The sequence below is a fragment of the Hippocampus bargibanti genome, linkage group LG17 (assembly GCF_051943395.1).
Source record: "Hippocampus bargibanti isolate YZ-2025 linkage group LG17, ASM5194339v1, whole genome shotgun sequence".
Lineage (NCBI taxonomy): Eukaryota > Metazoa > Chordata > Actinopteri > Syngnathiformes > Syngnathidae > Hippocampus > Hippocampus bargibanti.
The window spans coordinates 5,793,869-5,806,459 of NC_142750.1; the positions used below are offsets into that span (position 1 = coordinate 5,793,869).

A 12,591-nucleotide genomic window follows, 5' to 3' on the forward strand; every position below is an offset into this window, starting at 1 on the left:
TTAGGGAGACTTCCTTGACACTCCTAAGTTCATGCTGGCAAACAACCGCTCCAATGAATCGTTACGCTTCACAACTGAGACAGCCATCATTGCATAATCATTATTTAGCGGCTAATAAATGTAAGTGGCCGCCGGCCAGGCGAGCCTAACACAAATTGACACGGGCGCCGCTGCTCTCGGAGTCGCCATCGACTGTCCTCTTCTGTGTCACAGCTCGACGCTTCCTATTATGTGGCACAATCAATGGCGGTACAAAGTCGCCACGCCCTTCTGACCGTAGCGCGATGGTTCTTTAACCTATTACATCGAGTACCTCTTCAAAAATGATTAGCTGGTAAAACGTTTTGAATCAAATAGTTTTAAAATGATTAATGATTACTTTTTAAAACATGACATTCTGATTATTTTGTGAAAGTGTATATGAATTGAGCAGTCAAATCCAGTTGGTTTTGTCCATTTTATGGGGCGGCCATTTTGCCACTTACTAGCGCTGGAAAATGACATCACAGTTGCTCACAGGAAACAACCAATCATGGCTCAGCATAAAAAAAAACGTGAGCCGTGTTTGGTCAATCCCCTCTCAGTTAATGTTTTAAGACTCGACAGGGACTTAAGCAATGTACTGTGCCATGTTAAAATAAACAAATGGATTAATGGATTGGATTGGATCTACCTTTATTGGTCTCGCAGTGGCGAAATTTACATTTCACAGCAGCAAAGTTATGAAAGGTAGAGGAAAGGAAAGAAAGACGTAGAAAAACAAAATACAACCGCTGCTGGAAAGGCAGCCACTCGTGCGGCGCCATCTTCAAGTAAAACAAAAAACAAAGAAAACTAAATATAACAAATAATAATGAATAATAACAAATAATATAACAACGCAAAGACACAGAGAGTCATTCATTCTTCAGCACTTGCTGTACCCTCTTTGTGACATGAAAGCAGTTCTAGATGATGGAGTGATTGATTGATAGATCGATAAAGAAACGCATGAATGAATGATGAATATGAATGAATAAAAAACCAAAAAAAACAGACACATACAAACATAGATACATAGATAAAGAAATAATTAAAAGAATAAATGAATAAATAGATAAATAGCTAAACAGTGGCAACAGATATTGTAAATAAATACATACAAGAATACATAAATATGTGAATACGTAAATATGTAAATACGTAAATACGTAAATACATAAATGCATATATACATATATACATATACAAAAAGTACAGATGACGGCTGAAGAAACCTTCTCATATATACATAAATACACAAATACGCAAATAGACAACTACACAAATACATAAATACCGGTACATAAATACATAACTACACAACAACACAAATACATAACTACATAGATACATAAATACATAAATACATAAATGCATAAATACATAGATAATGAAATAAATAAACAAATAGACACATAGATGAATCATACAGATGTAAAGGAATGAATGTATGAATAAATAAATAGATAAATAAACAGATACATAGATAAATAAAAAAATTAATTAATAAATGAAAAAAAAATCACGATTTGTTTTCTTCCTTCTGTACCAGTGCAGCATTTCAACGCTTATTTCAGTTATTCTTTCCAAACCACAACTCCATTTTCACTGCTCCGGTATCCAAGTCGTTTGAGTAAGAGAGAAAAAGCCAGAGTTGTAGATTCATTTGTACTTACTTGTTTACACCCAGGGCGCCTACTCGCAACGCATACATACGCATGCGAGTCAACTTTAAAGTCTCCTTCCGCGCTGCATTTTTATCCTGTGTGGTTCACCTGTTAAGTGCTGAATGGTTGCATTCAAACAACAATTAAAACAAAAAAACAACAAAAACTAGATTGATAGTGATATGCAAATGAGATGCTTGGCAAAATGAGCGCGTCCAGAACTGATACATTGACCTCTTGGCTTTTCCGATTCCTCGCCCTTCTCGTATTGATCCGTTTCGCTTGGTGACATTTTCACCACTGAAGGCGATCGAGGGTGCAGATTAATCACATGTGGTCGTTAGGAAGGGGTCTAAGAGGAAAGAGGAGAAGACCAAAGTTGTACTGGTGGAAGAAGGATTGCCTTGGGGGGAAAAAAAGTTTACACCATTGTTAAGGTTGCAAAGGGAAAGTAGTGGTACATTTGCTTTTTTTTCCCAGCCAAAAGTGAAGTCGTTGTTTTCTCCGCTGTCTTCAATTTTTTTCCTGGAGGCTACCAAGAGTAGAACAGGGGGGAGGGAGGATGTTTCTTGTGTTTTTTTAAACTTTGTGGAAGTTCCACCTATAAATTCTAGAAATAAATATAAATAAATATAAAAAAATAAAATTAATATAAGATAAATATATAATTATTTACATAAAATTAATATATAATAAATATATAATTTATAACTATATAAATAAAATAAATATCAAATACCAATATAAAAAACTATAAATCACCTATAAATATAAGCTCTCAGTCGTACGGGAGTGGTCCATCGATGAAAAGGTTTCTTCAGCCTACATCTGTACTTCTTTGAAGGTGTCGGACGTTTCGCTCATCATCCGAGAAGCTTCGTCAGAGAACTAAAAGTTGCTGGCAGCTCTGGCCTTGATGCACTAAGGTTACATCGTTACCACGTTTGCTTAGTCATGCTGATGACGTGATACCAGGGCGAATGGGGCAATCAGGGCCAGTCAGACCACAATCAGTCAGGACAAAAGAAGTAATCAGTTTCGCCTCATAGAATAGTCCTCTGCTCCCCCCAACCTTAGTGACAGATGAGGAGCGAAAATCCGATACCTTCAAATAAGTACACATGACGGCTGAAGAAACATTTTCATCCCGCCTATAAATATCTCCAAAATGTCATCTGACCCTAATGGATCTCATTAATGATCAATTCTTCTGGGCCGGCGCAAACTGTCTCAGCATTAAAATCATAATTAACTCCCTGAACTTCAGTTAATATCAACGCAGCCAAGCCTACCCGGTGGAGCGCTTGTGGGTGTCCAGGTCTCGGCACCTGCTGACTTTGTTGTAAATGAACGCTGATACATTAGTCCATGACATTTTAATCTCATTTGCTCTATTCTACAATTCATCATTACAGACTGGAATGAATACAGTACATATTTTACAATAATAATAATACAGTAAAGTCTCGTTATATCGATATCGGATATATCGATAGTCCCGGTTATATCGATACTATTTCTATGCACGCACAGAGAAAATTACATGCAAACAGGGTCGGATATATCGATAGTCCCGGTTATATCGATATTTTTTCAGACTCCCTTGAATATCGATATAACGAGACTTTACTGTAATAATAATTAATAATAATAAGAATAAATTTTATTTCTAAGCGCCTTTCAAACCTCTCAAGGACACTTTAGAGTCACAGGATAAGATTTTTTTTTTCTGCGGGTGAGCAGCGGTAGCCATTCGCATCAGCGTTCACTCATTACATACACTTAATGAAATGCAGGATTTGTGAATTAACTCATTCACTAGACATGTGCAAAAATGTGGCCACTCCAGTGCCAGGGTTCTTGTCATTATCACTCAAATTCCAGGACCCACAGGATATTGACTTTTAGGACTACATAAAACATTCAATGCAGCGTAAGAAACCTTAGATGCTCTTCTTTCATCAGAAAAAAAACAATGAATTCCTAAGTTATATGGGTCTAGAGTTATATGAGCTTGAAATGGGGGCAGCTGTACAAAAGGCAAATGCTGCCCCCTCGTGGGATGCAAAACATTGCCAGAGGTCTGACCAGTGCTTTATCGGCATCAGAAAAAAAGTTATTTCCTAAATGATATGGGTCCGGAATTATATGAGCTTAAAATGGGGGCGGCTGTCTAAAATACAATGCAATACATACATATTGGTTTATATTGCGATTTAACAAAAGCTGTAGCTGGAACAAAGCGCTAACATGGAAAGAAGGGAAATGCTGTCCCCTTGTGGATAAGAAAAAACATTGCCAGAGGCCATGGCCAGCGCTTTATCGACACTCAAGCACGACAAATGAAAACCGGAACAAATTCGGGAATAGCGCCCTACGCCATATTTTCAATTCCCGGGTAAATTCGGGAATGTCAGGGAATCCGTTAATAAGATGTCCAACCGCTTAAAAATACTCTCCATTGGCCAGAGGCCATGGCCAGCGCTTTATCAGCACCCCCCGCAAGAAAAACCAAAACCCGAAAAAATTCGGGAGTGGCGCTCTACGTTATATTTTCAATTCCCGAATGAATTTGGGAATGGCAGTGAATGAGTTAAAACCCACAGGTGACATCGAATGGATTTCTGTTGCCCGTCGTTAAAAATAGAGCGAATTTTACACGATGACACACAAACAAATATTTAGTGTGACTGACACATTCCTGCTTCTTTGCATCTTTGCACCGGGATCATTCAGCCGCCGTCCTCGAATGAAGCTTCCCTCTTCTCTCGCTTTAATTGGCCTAAAACTCCTCGACAGGCTCTTGGCATAAAGAGCCTCGCGTACGCTTGCGTGTTATCTTCGGAATGCAGAGGCGTAATCTCGCCGTCGATTTGACAGCCGCCTTGTGCTTTCGCCATCTTGCGCCGAGCGCGGGATGTTTATCAGCATCATCGTCAGCGGCGATCGCCGATCACATTCTTTTATGCCTTGTGACAGCCAGGCGGCGAGGCACCATCATGATGTCTGCATTTTCTGTCACGTTTGATATTTTTCCATTGACTGTCAGTGTACCAGATTTTCAGGGTGTGGAAGAAAGTCAAGTTCATTCTGTATCACCCGTTAATGACCATTTTCTTCGTCCATTCAATTTTTAGGTTTTCACTTGATTAACTCATTCACTGCCATTCCCAAATTTATTCAGGAATTGAAAATATGACGTAGAGCGCCATTCCCGAATTTGTCCCGGTTTTGGTTTTCCATGCTTGAGTGTTGACAAAGCGCTGGCCATGGCCTCTGGCAATTTTTTTCTTATCCACAAGGGGGCAGCATTTCCCTTTTTTTCCATGTTAGTGCTTTGTTCCAGCTTCAGCTGTTGTGAAATCGCTATATAAACCAATCTGTATGTATGGCATTGTATTTTGGACATCCGCCCCCATTTCAAGCTCATATTACTCCATACCCATCTAATTTATGAATTCACTTTTTTTTTTCCTGAAGAGAATCTCAGGTTTCTTACGCAGCATTGGATGTTTATGTAGTCCTAAAACTCAGCATTTTTGCAGTGGCAATGGACCCAAATAATGGAATGGAAAAAAAAAATCAGCGTTATCTGAGTGGCTGGCAGTGGCTTAGCCTATCTCAGCAGTCTCTGGACAGTATCCCAAGTACACCCTGAACTGATTGGCCGGCATGTGGAACTGTCGCAGCTAGGTATTGAGGCAGATTTACGTGGGACAGGAGATGTGATACTGTCTCTTTTAGTCAATGGATGCTACAGCTTCGTGTTTGCTTTCAACATTTAGCTTGTAGCAGACGTCCACGTTCCACCATGATATCCCTGATCCACTGGTGAAAAGGACACTTTGATCCTCTTCTCTTTCATCTAGAATTGCTTCAGTCAACAAAGAGGGTGCAGCAAGTGCCTAAGATTGAATGACTGTCTTTTGTGTTGTCACATTATTTCTTTTTTTGTTTTTTTTTGTTATTGTATTGATTTCAAGATGGCGCCGCAAGAATGGCAGCCTTCACAGCAGCTCCTGTATTTTCTACTTTTTTCTTTCCTTTCCTCTTACTTTCGTAACTTCGGTGCTGTGAAATGTACATTTTCCCACCGCGAGACTAATAAAGGCAAATCCAATCCAAATCGCATCGACAAGTAACAACCAAAGAATAATTTTCAAAGTCTTATCGTGCTAACCAAATAGGCAGCACCTTTCCCTTGTACACAAGGTCCTCTTGTGTACTTTTGCACTCATCATCTCTCCACCCGGTGCTCAAATAGGCCACTGTATTTTTTTTGCCTCTGTGTTTCTCTCGATATTCTCAGCCAATTAGTTTCAGCGCTCGTCTTTGTAGCCTTGTACTGCTTCTCGCTCTTTCTCCCTTTCTCTGTCTCTCCATCTGAGGGGCTCGTTTTAGCATAATCAAACACTTGTGTGCTTGCTGCCTCTGCGTACATAATCCCCAGGCCCTTTGCTATTAGATGAGCAGATTAGAAGAAGCAGCTTGTTGTCACGATAACGCATATATGTGTGTGTGTTTGTGTGTACCTGCTAAAATGAAGTACGCATAATCAGGTGCAAATGACCGAATCTGCTTGCCTCCCATTGTCGTCATCATATGTGTGAAATCTCCACGGAATGTCTGATTGCATAAATGCACAGGTTTTGTTGACTTGATCACAGAAGGAGCAAGACAAGTTGCGGATTGTCATTGTGGCGTCGCATTTCATCCCGCCAATTCCGCAGTCAGGCTCGCCATTGAGCCGGGCAGTCCTTTCATCTGCACAGTGAAATAGGGTCTAGGGGTGGGGGGTGGTTGCCAAAGTAGCGAGGGGAATAGAAAAGTGGAAGTGCCTCCGTCGCCTGGAGCTTTTGGGTTGAGATTTTGAAAGAAAGTCAAGAGAAAGAGAGGCCATTAAAGGAGGCTTGCTTTTGTATATGCTCAATGCAACATAGATTATAGGCTCCGGTCTCATGTTGGTAGAACCATCTTGGTAGACTCTGCAGGAGGAGAATAGTGAACAGTTGAACTGTATCGTTATAGTTGATTCCAATTACAGTTAGTATTTTTTGGGGGAGTGTGGGATTTGGCAGTGAATGAAGGGTGAGGATGTTTGGTGAGAACTGCCAAGTGTACCTGCCTGATGTCGGCCAGGTGTTGATGTTGAATTATGAAGATGCTGCCGTCGGAGGTAAGCAGAGTCCAGTTATATCTCTTTCCGTCTGCACTAATCTGTGCTAGTACTCTCTTGGCATTATCAAAAGCGGTGTTTTTATTCCTCTCTGTCAATAGTTTACAATTTTGAGTCCCAAATACCCATGATTCAGACTCTATTTTAGTTCACTTCATCTTTTCCGTTTGGCTTTTCCCTTCATCGAATCAGTGTCTTTCATCTAACCCCGGTTTCTTGCATCCTCTTCTCTCACACCAGCTACCTTCATGTCCTCTTTGACAGCATCCATAAACCTCCTCTTAGGTCTTCCTTTCGGTCTCCTGCCTGGTAGTTCAAGGCTCAGCATCCTTCTTCCGATATAGTCACTCTCTCTCCTCTGGACATGTCCAAACCATCTCAGTCTGACTTTCTCTCCAAAGCCTTTAATATGAGTTGTCCCTCTGATTTACTCATTCCTGATCTGATCCAACCTGGTCACTCCCAAAGAAAACCTCAACATCGTCATCTCTGCTACCTCCGGCTCTGCTTCCGATCAGTCCAAACATCACGGCTGGTCTCACCACAGTTTTACAGACCTTTCCTTTCATCCTAGCTCAAATACTTCTCTCACACATCACACATGACATTTTTCCTCCAGCTGTTTTAGACTGTCTGGACACGCTTCTTCACCTCTTTTACACACTCTCCACTGCTCTGGACAGTTGACCCCAAGTACTTCCTCCTCCACCTTCTTTATCTCTTCTCCCTGTAGCATCACTCTTGAACCTGGGTCCCTCTCATACACACACATATATTCAGTCTTGCTGCGACTGATCTTTATTCCTCTCCTTTCCAGGGCAAACCTCCACCTCTCTACTTCCTCCCCCACCTGTTCCCTGCTCTCGCAACAGATCACACTGTCATCTGCAAACATCATCGTCTTAGGACATTGACTGTATCTGTGAAATGTCTTCTGTTGTCAGCACCCACTTGGAAATGTTGCCACTGTCATTTATTGACCTACTCATGTAAACAAACAAGTGTCTCTTAAAAAAAAGGCTCCGGAATTGACCCGCGAAGTCATCGATAGGCCTACAGCCTTTCTGCTTACGTTGTGGAGCCTATTTGATGCCGTCTAAGGTTAATTTGCCGCTTGAGTAATGGCAAGAAAGTGAAAAAATAAAGAAATAAGAGAACTCTGAGTGGTTATCGGCAAAATGGAAAGCGGGCGAGGCATCGACGCGTTTGCTCCCGTCGCCTTTTTAAAGTCGCTTCCGAGAGGATGGAAGCAGACAGTGTGGCCAATTAGCCGGCTCCACTGGAGTAAACACACTCGCTCTTTGAAGGACACGGATGTCCATACCGCCTGTATGCAAGAAAAATGAGCATTGATTGTGGACTGAGCAGTCGTATCACTCCCGACAATGTCAATATTAACCACCGCCAAAACTGACATTGACTCCTCGATCTTCTCCATCTCTTCACCTAGCTTTTCGTGATAGGTCATAAATCATTCAGAATTACAGAAGTTAGCACAGGTGTGTCGACAGAAGAACAATCCAACACATTGAATTAGTTCTGGTGATCACCTTGGTGTGTGTGTGTGTGAAAGTGTGTGTTTTGAGCAGCAGTAATAGTAAGTAATGAAGTACAAATACAGTGTTGCATATATATATATATGTGGCCCGGTTTGTCTGCCTTGTACTGCTCGCGGCCAATGGTTATCTCCTAAGGTATGAAATATGAGTACATTTGCCACCTCTGGTTTTGAGATTTTATAGGACGGATTCGTTTGAGCAGGGATTCCGCAATAGTATTTTTCTCACAATGCCCACCGCATTTGAATGACACTTTTATGTGGAATAACAGGTGAAAAAAATACGACAGGCTTGATGTCAGCGTTAAAAATTACAAACATTGCCGTAGCCAAGATGCATTTTCAAAATAATTACGGCTGAATTAAGTCAACAAAGGCCTTAGCTCCATGCCAATTATTCTTCACCTGTCAGACTAGGGAGACGTCACTTTTGTTCGGGGAAACTCAGTGCATCCCAAAATGAAAATTTGTTGTTTGTCCACATAAAAAGGACAGATTCCAGGAGTGTATGCATAGTTGAGATAAGCGACTGATAAAAGGCATGCTGGGCACCAGTCCTCTGTCGCACGCTGGCACGTCTGCGATAGCTCCCACCGAAACGGTAAAGCCATGCTGCACTTGCACTATCAAGCAAGGACTTGTGGAGGTCGCAGGAGGAGGGAGGATGGCGGTACCTTGCAGAGCATTCAAGCTGAGCGTAAAATAGCCCAACTTTCCTTGCTTGGGATATTTGAGCTCATGCCCTCGATCCTTCATATCTTCCGCTTAAGTTGATGTATAATTTCATCTAGTGTGTACGTAATCATACATAGCTTTGATATATTACTGTTTGTGCCACCAGGAAGAATTTAGGAGGTGATAAACAAAGGTTACAGATATTGTGTGCTTTTGCCTAATGTCTGTTTTAAAAGACTGACCTCTGTTTAGCCCTCGAAAGTTTGCATGTTGGAATGTTTTTCCCTCATTGAATTGTTGACGTTAGTGACACTTCACTTTTTATACAGATCAATGCGGCATGTCCAAATGCCCAGTTTCAATTTCATACCTGTTTCCTATATCCCATATGTCCATTTCGGCTGCATTCGTACTGGCATGTATTCCACAAACAGTCAAACTTCAGTTTTCGACCATAATTATGTTTGTTAAAGTCATTATAAGTGCCTTGCACGCTGGGTCCGAGAGGACAGTAATTTCATCTGTGCTTTATGTCATGCATATTAGCATATTTGACAATAAAGCTCACTTTGACTTTGATAATCCTGTTCGAAAACCATTATAATCAATGTAATCAATGTCTGATTCTTATTAGTTAATTTTTTATCGTGATTGAACAATACAAACACACCTGCTCACAATGGAATGCTACACGAGGATAATGCATTGGTCACAAGGAAGTGAGGTATAAGGAAGCGGAGGACAGTCGAGTGGTGCATTCAGGTGCACTCACTTTGGTTGAGAACCGATTTTCGGTTGTAAACTGAGGCATAAAAAATCATAATTTTTTGGTCGAAAACCGAATTGGTCGATAACCGAGACGTTCAAAAACCAAGGTTTGACTGTTTATCAGATTTTTTAATCAATGTTTGGAAGAAGCCTGATTCTGAATTGGATATATGGATTGCCATTTTGTTTGTCCAATTTTCTCACCCTTGACACCTATACCACCTGTACGAGTCGGTAGGCAAAAATTCTGAGTACGTTCTTTGGACCAAATATTTTGAATCCAGTCTCAGTGTCATTTTGCATGACTGCAAAAGGGTCGATATCTGGCAAAGTATATTAATTGTAACAGCCTGAATAGATCAAATATTTTTCCTTTGACAGCATGCCGAGATAGACATGGCTTCCCGGGGCTTTCTCCCTGATTTTTAATCAGAACTTAGAATTTGGCAGAAGACGAAGGTTTCAGTGGTTTTCATCTGGCGCACTCGACAGGAAGCAAATTAACTCCATCTCCCAGGCCTGTGTTCTGCGACACTGGCCATGAATAAGTCAGCACCCAATGGTGCTTTAGCCTAATGAGCTACTTTGCATCGCACCACCATCACCCTCGCCTAACCCTTGGCTGCCTTAAAAACGCTGCCGACGCCGTGCCCTTGAACATCACTCCCGCATGGTCAAACTCTTCTGGGACGTAAGCGCTTCTGACGAATAAGGATCTGTCCCACGGGTGAATGGCTGAGATAGTCCCATCGCGCCACTCCGACCTACCTTCCCCGCACTTGGAGAATCTGGGTCAGACCTTGCGTGACGGACAGCCAGCCATTGTCATCATTCACACACTCTAAAAGGCAGAGGCTACGAGCTAGCAAGTCCCGCGAGCATTGAAACAAGCTCTGCCACCTTGCAAGACGCTCTGTGATGGAACAAGGCACTCCTCTCACGGGGTTCCTATTCCTTTTGACACGTCCTTCCTAGCCCGTTATCTTCAAAAGACCAAACATGCGTGTCGTAAGATCTGGTATTTTTGAGTTTTCCCTCAGACAATGGGAAACGGGGTCACCTTCAGACACAGAAGGTGCGGGCTCTCGTTTGTCTGATATACGTCTCTATCAGCTTTAACATCACTCATGTCTGATTTGCCACTAGGGCTCGCCATAACATAAGGTCGGAATGGGCATGCGCCTAACGCTAGTTCTAGATTGTCAGCATATGACACAAATAAGTCGTAAGGTCTTCCTTGTCTTATTCCTCTTCTTCTGTGACTCCCTGATCACATCTCAATAGAGTCCTGACCAATCGTCACTTTTAAAAATTCTGTCCCATGTCCTTTTTCCAGCTCAAGTGTTTTTAAATTAGAATTCCGCACACTCTTCTGGCTTTCTAATTTGTTCTGCCTTTGACACTGATCCGCAGTCGGGTAGAAGAGACGAGTAAAGTAAATGTCAAGACATTAGACCAAGTGCATTCTTCTCGCTTTGGCGTTCCTGGAACAGTTTTAACGCCACACCCTCTGTCACCCTTATAAATATTGCCAGTGGTCAGAATCCTGCTAGAGTATCGTGATGACCAATGTCAACAACTGCGTTTGTCTGCATCGCTTGGATAGATGACCATAAAGATATACTGACTCCTTTTGATATGACCTTGTCTCTCCATATTTTGGATGTCAGACATGTCTGCCATCCTTTTGTTATAGATGGCTCAATTGTTGATTCTTCAAGAGTGATCCTGATTACCTTGATTCCAGCTTTAGGCCGAGGTTTTACCGTGAAAGGCAATGAGTTTCTCTTGTAACTGCCAGGCTTACATTTATAAATCCACCCTTTCTCCCCGAACACAGGCCGGGATTACCAACTCTGCACACTGGAGTTCCTATCCTCTGTGTTCCTGTTTAGGCATGGCAGGCATGTTGTGTGATTCTAAACTGAACATGGCACAAGAATAAAGATCAACATCACCATAATTGGAAAATACGTACGCCGCATCGGATATGACTGATCTGTGAGATGATCTGAGCGTGTTGTGTGAATTTCTGATCTTTCTTTTATCGACTGCTTCTGGCGATATGTCTAGCAATATTCCGTGAGTTTTTGTAGCCGAAAATTGATCGCTTGAACTTGAAGAAGTGTTACTAGTATGCAGCATGAGAACTGTGGATAGCTCTTTTGTTTCTATTAAGTTGATTATTTCTCAAAAGAAAACATAACTGTACCAAATGTTACAGATAAGGGCAAAGATGGGAATTGAATAATCGGAGTGAAGTAAATGTAGAGTGCGGCAGCTGTGGTGAATGTAATCTAAAAAAAGCACATTTTGTTTCATACAAATAATTTCTGTGTCATGAACTTTTGCAATCGGTTGCGTTTGCTCCGAGAGGGCAGTTCATCCAGCCAACATTTCAATTGAAACATTATTTCGCAGCGGCCAAATCAGCTTTGTTTAGCCTTCTGCCCACCATCTAACCTCAACCCCCCGTCACTGTATGCTATTAAAACCTCTATTAAACACACACTACCATTCACTCTCTTTCTCAACTCATTACTGGTGCTGTTTTAGCATGTCGTTTGATAAATAAGTCTGAAACTAGGGGCAATTAAATGGCTAATTTGTTGTTTTGTTCTCAACGTATTAGGAATCTCCCGTGTCAGTATAGCTGCGTGGGCGCGAGGGAAGAACAGAAGCATGTGTTTAACTCTCCGCCAATTCCATCCTGTCAGCAGAAACGT

General features: G+C 41.6%; 1 protein-coding gene across 3 annotated transcripts in view; it reads left to right on the plus strand.

The window, feature by feature from the left end:
• srcin1a (SRC kinase signaling inhibitor 1a) overlaps window positions 1-12,591 on the plus strand; it is an 86,586-nt gene that overhangs the window by 12,083 nt on the left and 61,912 nt on the right. Inside the window, exon 1 of one of the 3 annotated variants that reach the window (XM_089018790.1) lies at window positions 6,765-6,864. The exons of 1 other annotated variant lie outside the window; for it this stretch is intronic. In XM_089018790.1, the coding sequence (XP_088874916.1) occupies window positions 6,783-6,864 (82 nt within the window). In that variant the 5' untranslated portion in view covers window positions 6,765-6,782. Of the gene's footprint in view, window positions 1-6,764; window positions 6,865-12,591 lie in introns of those variants that run through there. One more of the 3 variants, XM_089018791.1, reaches the window with a different exon arrangement.